General features: G+C 42.8%; 1 protein-coding gene across 2 annotated transcripts in view; it reads right to left on the reverse strand.

Annotated features, from left to right (window-relative positions):
* Positions 1-15036, reverse strand: part of NAV3 (neuron navigator 3) — an 862925-nt gene that overhangs the window by 255526 nt on the left and 592363 nt on the right. The window contains exons 11-12 of one of the 2 annotated variants that reach the window (XM_039497831.1): positions 3901-4018; positions 3180-3232 (exon numbers count right to left, since the gene is read on the reverse strand). In XM_039497831.1, coding sequence (XP_039353765.1) covers positions 3180-3232; positions 3901-4018 — 171 coding nt within the window. Of the gene's footprint in view, positions 1-3179; positions 3233-3748; positions 3842-3900; positions 4019-15036 lie in introns of those variants that run through there. The other variant, XM_039497841.1, reaches the window with a different exon arrangement.

Here is a 15036-nt window from a genome sequence, read left to right on the forward strand (position 1 = left end):
AGGTTTAAACAGAGACTGGGAATGGTTGGGTCATTACACTAATTGAATCTATTTCCCTATGTTAAGTTCTCCTCACACCTTCTATGGGTCATCTCAATTATCACTTCAAAGGTTTTTTTTCTCCTGCTGATGATAGCTCATCTCAATTGATTGGACTCTTCCAGTAGGTATGCATACTTCCACCTTTTCATGTTCTCTGTACGTATAAATATCTCCTGTCTGTGTGTTCCATTCTTTGCATCCGAAGAAGTGCGCTGTAGCCCATGAAAGCTTATGCTGAAATAAATTTGTTAGTCTCTAAGGTGCCACAAGTACTCCTGTTCTTTTTACAACTTAGTATGTAAAACTTGTGGCGGATGTCCAGTGCAGGCACTCATTACAGAAGGGATATCGTTATCAGATAGAATTGATTGATGAAGGATTTGAAGGAAAGCATCCCTTAAGGGAGCTAAGTAAGGGAGCTGGGGGTCCTATGTCTCATACAGCAGGGAGCCGACTCCCCTCCTTTTCCTAGCCTCTGTTAAGAGAGCTGAAGAAGTAGGGTTTGGGGTTCTTATGTCTGGAATAGTGGGGAGCATCAGCTGATGATCCCTTTCTTTTTCAGCTCCCTTTCACCTCATAAAAGGAGAGGGCGTCAGGTTCCCAGCAGCGGGATAGCTAGAACCTGGCTGGGGATTATGTGCAAATGATTAAGGAAAGGATGATGACCTGCACTTTACAATTTATTGCTGGGTACTCCCAGATATTTTACGTGAATAAACATTGCAGCCTAATTAAACCACATCCATTGCCTGCTGTGGTTTTTTGGACATGGCAGGACAAGTTATGTTTTCAGCAGTAGGACACCCAGGTAAATGCCCTCTTTCTTCACATAAGCTAGAGGTGGGGCAAAGATAGCTTTATTCCTGAAGGCTGCCAATGTCCTCAATGGACTTTTCCAGCACTGTGAAGTCCTGAGGCATAAGTATGTCCTGCCCATGACCTTATGAATTCAACCAGGAGTGGGATGAGACACGGGGCCACTACAACACACAAATATTCCCTCTACACAGGAGCAATATTAAGTGGCCCAGAACTACTAGGTTTCTAGCTACTTTGCATCAGCATTTACGTACTTAATTTTTACTGTATGGAAAAATTATTAAAAACGTAAAGTTGTTTTATTTTACATTTTCAATAAGAACACTTTTTCCAGGGGCACTTTTATTGAAAATGGCGTAGAAAGAGAATGCGATCTTAGCATATTTTGGGGGAGTTCTATGGCCTGTGTTATACAGGAGCTCAGACTAGATGATCACAATGGTTCCTTCTGGCCTGGAAATCTATGAATCTAGCAATATGAAAAAAATTAAGGAGAAAAGCAGAGAGCTACCCCGGCGGAAGAGTTACAAGTTGTGCTGGGGTGCAGGAGGAGAGAAAGCAAAGGCAAACAGCGACCATCATATGAAGCCAAAGAAACAGCAAAAGGAAAGCAAGCATATGGCAAACAGCTATTGAAAAGGAAGCAGCGAGATTCAGTAGCTAGGGCACAGTACAAGCTACAAGTACTCAGGAGACTTGGGTGCTATTATCAGCTCTCCCATGATTGTATTCCATTGGGCAAACCTCTTAACATCTCACTACCTCCATTTTCCCATCTGCAAAACTGGAGAAAATGATGCCTCCCAACCCTGGCAGGCTGCTTTAAGATGCACAGATCTAAAATGCTATTAAAATGCTAACAAGGGCGGCGGCATGGCCTAGCACACGGAGTTCAATTCCCAGCCCCTGTGTGGCCTTGGGTAAGTCTTTACTTCTCCACACTTCTGTTTTTCCTCCTGCCCTTAACATGTGCCTTGGCGCTTCAGGACAGTGATTGACTTTTACTACTTGTGTGCATAGTGCCTGGCACAATGGGGCTCCAGTCTCAGCTGGTATCTCTACTTTTTGCTGTAATACAAGCAATGAATAATAATGAATAATAATATTTGTGTGTGTGTGTGTGTGTGTGTGTGTGTGTGTGTGTGTGTGTGTGTGTGTGTGTGTGTGTGTGTGTGTGTGTGTGTGTGTGTGTGTGTGGTTATAACAAGTTAGAAAGCAGAGATAACACTAAACGATACTGTCCATTTTAATGATTTTGGTTTCTGTCAAAGTTTAAAAAACAACCACGTGATTACTTAGTTTCATTTTACCTAAAAACCTCTCCTTATTCTTTTTCCAGTTTACAGAAAAAAACTTGCCTAAAAAAAGGTGACTAAATGTAAACACTCTTGATAATCTCCAATTTCCACTTTCTTGTCTAGTTCCAGTAGTTTGCTAATATGCAACCTCACCAAAAGACATATCCAAATCTTCTCACTCCCAAAGCCTTGCCTGCAGTGAATGTGTGTAAATTAGTCACACATTATTTGAATGAGAATAAGCAGCTACAATTCCTTGGAATTGGTCTAGTGGAGCAGTTCAAAGACAGCGCAGTGTTGATATCAAATGATTGCCGAAGATGAGAGGTGACGTAACTGAAAATCAGATTTTGTACCTGTCGTTTCCACAACCTGCTAATGAAGTTCTCTCCTATTAAGCCTGGAGTTTACTAACCAATCAAGACAACAAAAAATTAATAAGCCTCCATCTGAATCATAGTCAATTAAGGCTAGTTGTCTGAGAGTATTAAACTGCCTTTAGCTGGATGCCGGTTATAGGTCAGAGAGCTATATGCCCCACATGCTATTTCTGAAAATACTGGAGTCAGTGCATTTAAATGGACTTCAGAGTGGACAAGCCAAAAGGCTATTTATATTCAAAAATAAATTGGCAAGGCCTGTATTTAAAACCAGCTGTCCAGACACAAAGGCTCCCCTTAACATTTATTGTGGGGTTTATTGCCTTTAAAACTGATGTTAAATGAAATTATCTGGATATTCAGGAGAAGAGCAGGTTTGTTACAGCAGTTCACTGTTAACTGGGACTCAAGAAATTTTGTTGCTCAGCTAACTCAAGACCCTGAGATAGTTTGTACCAAAGTGAACTGACAAACACCAAACATATGCATAAAGGTATCAGGAAGATTAAAAGAGAATTAGTAGTTTATAGTAAACATGGGTTTGAGTATTCCACAGTTAAACAAAATAAATAATCATTAAAAAGCATCTTAACAAAGAGAAGAGATTCTAATATTTACTAAGAATTTATGTTATTCTTACCATTTGAGATTGGCTCCTGGGACAGCCATTGATATCTTCAACCTTTTCATTGGCTAAAGAAAAACAATAAAGTGAAAAAAAACCCACAAGAATAAATGAGGGGGGAAAAACAACAGAAGAAGAATAGAAAAGGCAAAGCAATAAAGTGTGCAGGGGTTTGTTGACACAGAGCTCCCTTCTCAGTACAATACAGCCCTACAGTAACAACACTCTTGTTAGCAGCAGTTTCTTCCACATGCACAAATCAAGCAAAAGGGAAGTGCGAAGGAGGTTGCTGCTAATTCTTCAGCCCCTGCCAAATGACTGCTGACATGAAGTCTTCCAAAATTGTCTTTGCAGGGTCAGGATATAGTTTCAAGGCATCCCCAAAAGTATGAGCCACGCCAATTAACAAAATGCACACATGGGAGACATATGCTCGAATGCAGCATTCATTTCTGACAATTCAAAGTGTGTAAGAAACAGTTTGAGACATTTAAAGTATAGTTAAACAGCCACTTCCAAACAGCCTCACATAAACATACACACATACATATATATATTAATTAAGACAAGGAAAAAACACATACATTTCAGAGATATATGGACGAAGTCAGGATATATTATTTGGATTAATCTCATTGTTAAATACATCCAACTTAAGTTATATATTCTCTTCCCCCCTCTCCTCCCTCCTATGCAAGGAGTCAGCTCATGCTGCTTCTCTGAGCACAGGTCTTACCAATGATCTGGATGATTTCTGCTAGCAGAACTCCATCTGCAATGTCCTGTTGCAAATCCTTGATCAGCCGCTTGTGGCCAGATTTTGCTAGGTAGTGGTTAGCCCAGTCAGTGTAAATCTGCAGAGCACAGGAGAAGGAAGGAGGGAGAGAGGGGAAGAGAGAAAGAAGACAATAAAAATTGTTAAGACAAATGTTGGCTTACATATGAGAACTAATCTGCATCACATTCCACTTTAAGAAGTCAGCACTAAAGGAAACTGTCTTAGCATTATTTTAAAAAACACAGTCCTCCCCTCCTCTTGCCATTTTGTCTGTTATTTTAAACTTGAAATGATTCAGTTTGTTTCATGAGTGTTCAAACTCAGTGTGACCAAGAAAAAAAATTCCCCTTATGACTATCAAGGAAACTGCTGTCACAGATCAATCACTTCCACCATAACCACACCACCCTCCACTTGCATCTCTCTAAATTTACACACACACACACACACACACACACACACACACACACACACACACACACACACACACACACACACACCAATCAATTTAAAATATCTGATTTTAAAGGAAATGGTAACAGAAATGTGTGTGTGTGTAATGGTTCACTGGGTTTGACATTCATAATACTGTATTTGAAAATGCTTCTGCTTTATTTTATGCAAATAATCACAACTTCCTGCTGTTCTGCGACAGTTCATTTGCTCTGTCGCCTATAGTTAAGCCTGCTGTAATGCGCACAGAAGAGAGTGAGAGCAACAAATGTACAGTAGTCATGTCACCGGAATTACAGCATATAGTCTGAAAGTATATTGTGTCCACTCTTCATGAAAATGAAAGGTGGGGTGAATTTGACCAACCCATCTTATTCAACAACAGATACCACTTGACAGCACAAGGTTAAAAAATGCTAGCTGAAGGACATCCCAGAACAGAGCAAAGGGAGTGAGAATAGTTGTACAGAAAGTGTGCGGATAGATACTGAAACAGAGTGCACAGCTACATGTACAGCAGTGGTCACCAACTAGTAGATCGTGATCGATTGGACGATCCTGGAGCCTCTGACAGTTGATTGTGATCTCCAGCCGCTAAAAGCCCAGGGACAGCAAGGTTAAGGCCGGCTCCCTGCCCACCTTGGCCCCATGCGGCTCCTGGAAGTGGCCAGCATGCCCCTGAGGGCGCAGGGGTCTCCACACACTGCTCCTGCCTGCAAGCACCACCCCTGCAGGAACAGGCAGGAATGGGGAACTGCAGCCAAGGGAGCCTCAGGGGCAGTGCCTGCAGAGAGGGGCAGCAGACGCAGCCATGTGCTTCCCCCCCAGCCCGGGGCCGCAGGGGCATGATGGCTGCTTCCGGGAGCGGCATGGGGCTGAGGCAGGCAGGAAGCCTGCCTTAGCCCCACTGCACCACCAACCAGGAGCCACCCAAGGTAAGTGCCACCCGACGGGAGCCCGCCATTCCAACCTCCAGCCCTGAGCCCCCTCCCAGAGCCAGCACCCCATACCCCCTCCTGCACCCCGAACCCCCTCCCGCACCGCAACACTGTGCTGCAGCCTGGAGCCCCCTCCTGCACCTAAACTCCCTCCCAGAGACTGCACCCCCTCCTGCACCCCAACTCCCTGCCCCAGCCCAGTGATAGTGAGTGAGGGTGGAGGAGAGCAAGCAACAGAGGGATGGAGTGAGTGGGGTAGGACCTCGGGGAAGGGAGGGGTAGATCCTGAGTTGCACTTAAATTCAAAAGTGATCTTGTGCGTAAAAAGGTTGGAGACAACTGATGTACAGTATATACACACAGAGGGATCAGATTCACCAGTTGAAAGGAGATGGAAATTACACCTCCATTTATCAGCAAGGACCACTGCATCTCAGAAAATACTATGAGTCTTTCTCACAGGAAGGGGTAGCTGTGGCTACCATTACAAGCTCAAAGGGAGTGCTGCGCAGAAGTGCTGAATCAGTGCCCCAGCAGCCTCTTCTCAGCCAACACTGCCTACCTCATGGGCTGCGTTGATCCCCTCTGCTCTCCACCCCTGGCATATGGAAAGGTGTAATCACTTACTACTGCCATAGGATCCTCTGCTGGCAAAAGATATCATAGACTGTGTGGTAATTCTAGCCTTCACTATATACTATACACAATGACTTTTTAAAGTATTTCCATAAACAGTGATATTACCATTGGAAGAAAACATAGAAAACAATATGTTATACTTGCACATCTTCTTCCATCCAAGGATCTCAACTCATTTTATAAACATGCATTTATTTAACCACACAGAACCCTGGGGAGCTAGGGAAACAGTAGTATCCCCATTTTACAGATTAAAAACAGAGGCACAGAGCAGTTAACAACTTGCTCACATCACACAGGAAATCTGTGGCAGAAGCAGGAAGAGAATCTGAGGCTGGATCCCAGTTCTGTACCTTAACCACAAGATCAGCATTGTTGACACAATTACTGCGCCTCACCGTAAAGTACTGCACTTAGGGTGAAAGAGAGACTTTCAAAGGCTCCTGGGAACTTTGGTTCCATGTCAGTTCTGTAAGTTCCTGGACACTTCATCACAAGGCTCCTCTCCACTTGGTAATAAGGAATGTCATAAAATACAGGATAACTTGCTTGATCTAATGTTTTTATTCTCAAGTACCTGAGGATATGTCAATAACTGGTTATCTTGACTACTGGAGAACTTAAAATAATTTCTCTGCATTACATTCTGGAAATGAAAGAGGGTCCTGCTTTCTCCCATTCCCAAAGAGCACTTCTGTAAGAGTGGCCACACTAGATTTCCCCTCTTTACCCAGAAGATGACTTTGGACAGCACCTTGCATTTGTTAACTCTGATGTCATCCACTGTTGTGATGCCCATTCACCTGGCTTAGCAGAGGAGGGAGATGAAAAGCAGTCCCATTAAAATGTTTTTAATCTCTCTAAAACAGCAGTTCTCAGACTGTGGGTCAGGACCCCAAAGTGGGTTGCGACCCCATTGTAATAGGGTTCATGGGGCTGGCATTAGACTTGCTGGGGCCCAGGACTGAAGTCTGAGCCCCACCACCTGGGTCCGAAGCCGAAGCCCTGGGTGGTGAAGCTCTGGCTTTGGCCTCTCTCCTGGGCTCATGTAGTAATTTTTTTGTTGTCAGAAGGGGATCACGGTGCAAAGAAGTCTGAGAACCCCTGCTCTAAAACATTTCTAAAGTAGTGTTTCTTTAGCATATGTGGCCTATACAGAATGCGTGGTTATAAGGAGTGCTCTAAAGATTGCATTACAATTTATGTGGAACACCTTGAATTCATGATAATAAAACCTGTATATCAAATGTACATCAGCATGCATTGTCTACTACCGGGATTTCAACTTTGAGAGAGATTACTTGAAAGAATTTAAGAGAGCCAGTCTCTGAACTATTACTATAGTATACTATAATCTGAACTATTTTCTCTACTCCAATGAAATTGACCCACTGAACCACATGTAATTTAATATCTGATCCAATTACATTGGGTTAGTTTCATATTACAAATTAAAAAAAAAAAAAAAAAACGTTGTCAAGCATTTCCTTCTTCATGCTGCACACCCAGACATAATCAGCTATACCAACCCCAAGTCTGACAACAACTCAAACGATCCCTCTCACAAAACAGCTGCTGTTTTCTATCTAATATCCAAAGAATGGACAGTGTCCTGCAAACAAGCAAAACACCCCAACAGTTTCCCTTTTCCCAATATTTTAACACGTCAAAGAAAAAGTTACAAAGCCACCAATATTGAAAGATATTTATCATGTAAATCAGCATTTTTCAAAGCAACGTCAATGGACCACACCTCAGCAGTGATACACCCAGGAGATCCTTCACCTACAAAATGGTCCAAAAATGAAAAGGTTAAACTGTTGTTGATATAAATAAAATATCAACCAGCTGGAGTGGAATATACGGTTTCAGTTCCTCTTTTTCTGCAGGGATCACCACCCTCTTATCTGCTTTGCCCTCCTCCCCTTCCCCACCCCTGGTAAGAGAATGCACATCTCATTCAGTCCATTCTTTCAGGGATCCAACTGCTCACAAGTTAGTTGTAAAAAATGAGAAGCATGTATGTCAGAGATATGGAACTGTAAGAATGTTCTCATGCTGATGTGCTGTTTCTTTTACACCAAACTCTCTGAAGAAAATGGCATGTGAAATAGAGAAGCAGGCCTTCATAGTTCACGATTATCAGAATACCTGAAGGGCTGATAATTATCTATCTTTAAAAAGATTCCTTGAGTGTAAACACAAAATGCCCCCACACAATTTGATAGAACAACCTCACATCTAACACATGCAGGATGGAGAAGACATGCAGAGATGATGATACAAGTCAATAGTTCCATCTGCTTTTTATTAGGACCCTAATAGTGTGACGTGATGAGCACCTTCAAGTGGGAGCTGAGGACTGTAATACAGACGTATCCAGACAGGTATATTTTCTCTGCATTGAACCACCTTCTTAATATTTAACCAAAGGGGTTATGTGTATTTTCTGCCAAAAGCTAAGAACTAGTTGATTGTCATGGTTATTGTGAGATACTTGTAGGGGAAATACCTTAGGAGATATGTAAAATGTAGATCAGAGGTTCTCAAACTGTGGTCTGAGCTACATTCAGGTGGTCCGAGGATAGTTCCCTCTAAGATGCGCAGCTGGGCAGCCACATACGAGAGAATGAAGGGCCACCCACCTAATTAGTGGACACATGCAGGCGTGGCTCCACTAATTAGGTGCCTGGACCCCAGTGTCTTGTAAGGTGTCTTGGGGGGAAAAGGGAGTAGGTGGGAGGAGGTAGTGGGGTGAGAAGAGGAGGTGGAGGGAATTTGGGATGTGCAGGGCTGCGGCAGCCAGAGAAAGAGGCGACTTTCCCCAGCTCCAGGGTTTTGGCTGCCGGGGAAAAACAGCCCTCTTCCCCAGCCTCAGCTCTGTGGCTGCTGTGGTGGGGGGAGAGACCCTCCTCCTTCCCAGCCCCAGCTTGGGGGCTGCCACAGTGGGGCAGAGAGGGAGAGACCCCCTTCCCAGCCCCAGCTCAGGGGCTGCTGCGGCCGGGGGAGAGAGGGCACATCCATCGCATTATAAAGGTAAGACTACTGATATTAAAATATGAGTTGTGTGCTTTTATTTGTAAAACAAAAAACGTTAATTATTATTAATTTTTTTATATATAGTGCTTTTATCCAAAGTGCTTTGCAATAGTTAGCTAACGGTACAAACAACATTTGGAAAGATCATTAAGTGGTCCACCGAGAACCTCAGCAATTTTCAAGTGGTCGGCGAAAAAAAGTTTGAGAACCACTCGTAAATTATTAGGTTGCAAAACTGTTAAAATGAAACTTCTCACCTGAGGTAAGGTGGGGTCTCAAGGCTAACTCAATCAACACTGAGAACAACTGGACATTTGCAGAGACAGCACTTTGCTTGCTGTCTGGACCATGTGGAAATGAGCACTGACAAAAACTAACAAGTCCCTGAAGAGCTCTCTAAAGAGGGGACCCCCTGGGTTCAGAGGCAATAGCCTGCAACTGTATCAGAGCAGAAGAAATGGTGCAAGTTGTTATCCATTAAAGAGGAAAAAGGTGGATCCCAGCTTTCTAAACTTAACAGGCACTGCAAGAATTGTCCATTGGGTGAGAAATACCTTATCAGACAGGAAAGTAACTTGTTAATGTTTATAGGCTATCGATTGTATTTTATGGTGGTTTTTTTTACTGTAACTTTATGTTTCCAAATCCTTTCACTTGCTTTTATCTGAATCTCTATCTCAAACTCTGTTAAATAAACTTCAATCTGGTTTTGTTACAGACACACCTAAGTGTTCTGCTAAGAGTGTTGAAGTGAGGTGAAAGTAGTGAATTGGGTGCTCTGCTTCCATAGAGCGGTGTACATTGCGGGTTTCCAGAAGATAAGGGACTGGCACTCAAATATAACAAAGTGGGGTGTAACTCACTAGCCTGCAGGAGGAAAGAGCAGGGCACCTGGAGCTTGAAGCAGAGTGCTTGTGTTGCCAGCAGCCAATGACTGGGGAGCACGTCCCCTGGTGAGCCCAGATAGGGCTCCATCTCACAGTGGTCATGTGGTGCTAATTCACCCTGGACACCTCATGTGACCTCCAAAAGTGTCACAAGGATACTCACCATCTTGCAGGATCTGGCACTAGACCATGTCATCTTGCATTATTTGTTCAATTATGCTTACAAAAATCTTTTTCTCCTAGAAGTCTTTAAATTGATGGACATGCTGCTTCAAACACAGTGCAAGTCTAAGAAAAAAAAAAAACCCACACACCACAGTGAGTCACTGCTATGCTTCCTCCCGGAGCCATCACTTATTTTACTAATGCAGTCTTATTACTGCTTGTTGGAATGAACTACTGACTTACTCATTTCCTTGACAATGAGTTTCCTCTCTTGCCACTGTTCTTTACATACACGTCTGACAGAAGACTATTCAACTTCGACATTAGGCTTGAACAGTTAACAATGTTAACAGGGAGTCTGTGTTATCTGTGCCATAGAAGGCCAGTCTCAACAACATGATAACAGAAAAGAACAAATTCTATATCTGTGTGGTCCCAGTGTCTGTGATGATTTAACCACTTGCAATGCTGAAACAGAGCAATTTGAACTAAGGCCTGGGCCTTTTCAAGTTACATTGGTTTCCCCTAGCATTCTTGAACTGCTTGTCATTCTGTCATTCAAGAGCCGGGGAAATTAAACAATCTTTGATATCCAAATATAGTTCCGAACTTCATTTTGATACTTCGCACATTGCTGTGAGGGATACAGTAGATGCACTTGGCAGAATCTGTAGTGAAACAAAGTGCTTTAGAATACTGCAGTTTAAGGAAATGAATAAGGGGGAAATTCTGATATGCTGTTACCTTTCTTTCTTGGGGTGAGGGGGAGTGCTTTAATCATAAATCATTGGTTCTCTAGCATACCCACTCCAAAATTAATCTGGGTTGCTGAATGTTGTGCATATCTGGGGGAGCTGTGTGTGGAATACAGGAGAAATGTCAAATTGATTTCACATCTGTTGTCAGCTAAAATGAAGTAGTAATTCATCGCACTTCTGTAGCACCCACCATGCGAGGATCTCAGTGTGCTATACAGGCATTCATAAATTTAGCCTTAGTATCCTTGTGAGATAGTTAAACATAATGAATCTCTTTTTAGGGGTGGGGAAACTGAGACATGGAGCAATTTAAGTGAATCTCTCGAGGCTGAACAGAGCTGGGAACATAACCAGATACACTAATTCCCAATTCTGTGCTTTAATCACTTAGGGTACGTCTTCACTACCCGCCGTATCGGCGGGTAGCAATCGATTTCTCGGGGATTGATATATCGCGTCTCATCTAGACGCAATATATCGATCCCCGAACGCGCTCCTGTCGACTCCGGAACTCCACCAACCCGAACGGCGGTAGCGGAGTCGACATGGGGAGCCGCGGACATCGATCCCGCGCCATGAGGACGGTAGGTAATTCGATATAAGATACTTCGACTTCAGCTATGTTATTCACGTAGCTGAAGTTGCGTATCTTATATCAATTTTCCCCCGTAGTATAGACCTGCCCTTTGTATAAAAGCTCATATATTAGACCGTCTTATAAACAAACACTGGGAAAATCCATATCCTATGGGTTAAGGATCCATCTGCAGTTTTTGTTTGCTTTCTATAGAAAAGAAGCTTTCAGGTTTTAAAAGGGGTCTTTTAAAAAGCTTTTGCTATTGAGAAGACATCCTTCCTTCCATAAGTTAGTCTATTGTACTGTCACTCCATTATGCCAATGTTGCTCAGTGAAAACAGAGCTGTAGCCAACTGTTACAAACAGCAAGGAGATATTAGACACCTTCTCCAGTCATTGAAATTGGCAGCCTATAAGAGTCTGAAGAAACAGACACTTTCTCTAGCTGCCAAAATATATACCAACCTGGCATTCTGTCATTGACTCTGGTTAATTATTGCCCTCTCCACAACCCCGTGAAGACCCACTCACAAAGGTCTAGACACACATTTTTATGTAAGTTAGAAAGGGACAGTGGGGTAAACTGTAATCCCACTTCTGTCATAGCACCCTCACCCCCTTCCTATTTACTTTAGCTTCCCAGAACCAGTTAAATGCTACTGAAGTGAAGTCATATTTTTTCAAACCCTTTATTGCATTTTGCCATGCCTGGACCTTACAACTATTTTCAAACCTGTTTAAACAGGCAATATATAAACTGGGCCACTGTCTAGAGCACTAAGTTTCCCTGATACCTGATCAGTAACTGCCACCCACTCCCCCCATCCAGATATAGAGCATTTAGCATCTGCTATAAAAAATAGTTGCATTTTGAATAGCATGAAAGAACTGAAACACTGTCTCAACGCCCATCATATCCTTCCCTACCACAGCCGTCCCCCCCCCTACACAAAGCATCTGTACTACACTATTTTTAACAGCCTGTTTCCTAGCTGAACTTGCCTATATTTACCCACAGAATACGGCATGGCCAGCAGCAAGTTCTGGCCTATCAATGTGACTCGACTTAGAAAGGACGTCTATGGACAGACTGAACAGGGCATTTTTGTGTACATTGAATACTTAGGATGTCTATTGAAGCAGCCAACAATTTTAGCAATGTTTGTAGTGATGCATCTTGTGCAGTGGGCACTTGTGTGTTAGGAACATGACTGAGACCAGCAAGTTCTTTTTCATGGGCCAGACAAGACTTTCAATAAGAAACGACTTTCAGGGCCTGATTCTGGAGTGCTTAGTGAAAAAACAGAGTGGGGGTGACCATCGTGGTCTAGACACCCCAAGAGGAGAGCAAAAGTTTTAAACTCCCAAAATAAGTAGTTCAACCAACTGATTGCATACTATGTCATTGTACTATAAAATATGTCTAGTAAGGTCTCTTATGAAAGCTTGTAATGTTCTGAATTTGATGGCCATGAGCTGGCCCTCTTTATAGACCATGGTTATGCATTTATATATTTGTGTATATAGAAAACTGTGCTCATAAACTTCAGTTACACCTCACAGCAGGTGAACCATTGGCAGGGAGGGGCTCCTCCCACATCTATTGTTTTCATGAAACCAGCTACAAGTTCATTCATTGCCCAGCCAATGAAAGGACCATGGTGGACCATTAGAGTTATTGAAAAGACACTGAGACAACTCAAAATTGAAAGAACATCCAGGCTGCAAACATCAAATCCAGAGGGAATTTCCCCCTCTAATTAACCATGAGTCACTGTGGAATGAAGGGGGAGGGGAGGTAAAGGCCTTTAAAAGCAGGCTTGGAACTGAGTTTTTTTATCTAGAACCTGGGGGCCTGCCTCTAGGAAGGAGATGGTCTGTGAACACTGGATCACTCCTACAGCTAGGGGGGTACAGGAAAGTGTTTTAAGGCAACAGGTAACTTGTATTAGAAAAGCGATTTTATCTAATAGGAAGTGTAAAGCCTGAGGTTGCATTATTACATTTATTTTCTGTGTGACTTGAGTGTGTTTGCTTTCCCTTAGGATTTCATCTCTGAATCTGTCGTTCTATTATATAAACTTTTTTATTTTCATCCCAAGCCAGTCTCTGTTGTACAAACTGCGTGAAGCGTATGTGTCAATGTAAGCTGGTATCTAGGGGTCTGGTTTCATGCCTTCAGTGGTGACTAGAGGAGAATGGTCTGAGGATCTGGTAATTAAGAATTCAGGAAGAACATCTTTGGGGAGACGCGGGACCGGAAGGGCTGTTGGTGTCACCCTGCAAGGCGTAACTAGGCTGGTGAGAGCCAGGATCAGACCCGATACTTGTGGGTAGGCTACCGGTATCAGGGAACTGAAGCATAGGTGCACAGCACAAATGCCCCTGTAGTTAAAGGGCAGGTGGTGACAGATCCCCTTACTGGTCTGGGTGGTCCCCAAAACATCACAGAGGGCAAAGGTAACTTTATATTACCTTAGTGCCTCACCACATTCTGGTGCCATCCAGTGCCCTGCTCAACACTCGGAATAAGCAAGAGCAGCCTCACAGATGCCCTAAAATATGCCTGGCTGCCCACAAGGGCCTATTGCAATAACCAAGAACAGCTGGGTTGCAGTGGTGTTCTGGCCATGCTCCCTCTGTCAGGGGCTGTGAGGGTGTTGTGTAGACCAGGCTATGCTGGCTATTTGTTGTTCAGGTTACTCCCTACTCAGAGGAATTCTCCAGTAAGCAGATCTACAGCCTTTACAGCCCCTTCGTGGCCCACTAGAGGGCACCAGAGAACCAGGCCCGGAGTCTCTGCCAGTATGGACTGGATTTGAATCAGTGACCTACAAGTCAAAACCTCTGATCTCAGACACAATCCACATGTTGTTTAGTCTTCCAACAGTTACAGTTTAAGTAGAATAGTTAAGCACATCAACCTGCTAAATTACTTAACCCTTGTGCTAAGCTAACGGTGCCAAGTTTTTACTTCAGCTAATCGTTAAAGCTAAAATTAGTGTGGGTCTCCAACAGTTTATTTTTCTCTTTAAAGAAAGAAACTTTCAGAGACAAAAACTGGAATATCAAATTTAATGAGACTAAAAATATTAAAAGACTGAGCTCAACCAAGCACAGAATGGAAGGAAGGCTCCTGCTGTGCTGAAAATCAATACTGTAAAATGCTGTAAATCAAATGCATCCCAGGTGGATGGCAGCATCCTGTCAATTGCAGGCAGCAAAAGCTGCCTGCAGTAAGCATGTTATTTTTAAATATTGCTTTCTCTTCCATCTCTCCATCTGGCTTTCCGTATGATCATTAAGAAAACAAAAAGTTCTTTGGGACATTATGTGAATCTTGTGAGAGGGGAAAATATTAAGATGATTAAACTATAAATCCAGAAAATGAAAATAGACTGATCTAAATTATAGGCAAAATGGAAGCCAATGCTTTTCATTTAACAAAATAGTCAGTAAATTATAACCTGTAATTTAGGTTTCTGAATCCCAGTTGAGCAAATGAGGACAATTACTTGTTAATGAATAGAAACTATCTAACAAGCAAAATAATTGAAACATCAGGATCTTTGACGTTTGGTTCTACTTTGTAAGTAGTAGTGTGCATTTATTAACAACCTTCACCAATCACAGTTAAG

The sequence above is a fragment of the Mauremys reevesii genome, linkage group 1 (genome assembly GCF_016161935.1).
Source record: "Mauremys reevesii isolate NIE-2019 linkage group 1, ASM1616193v1, whole genome shotgun sequence".
Taxonomy (NCBI): Eukaryota; Metazoa; Chordata; order Testudines; family Geoemydidae; genus Mauremys; species Mauremys reevesii.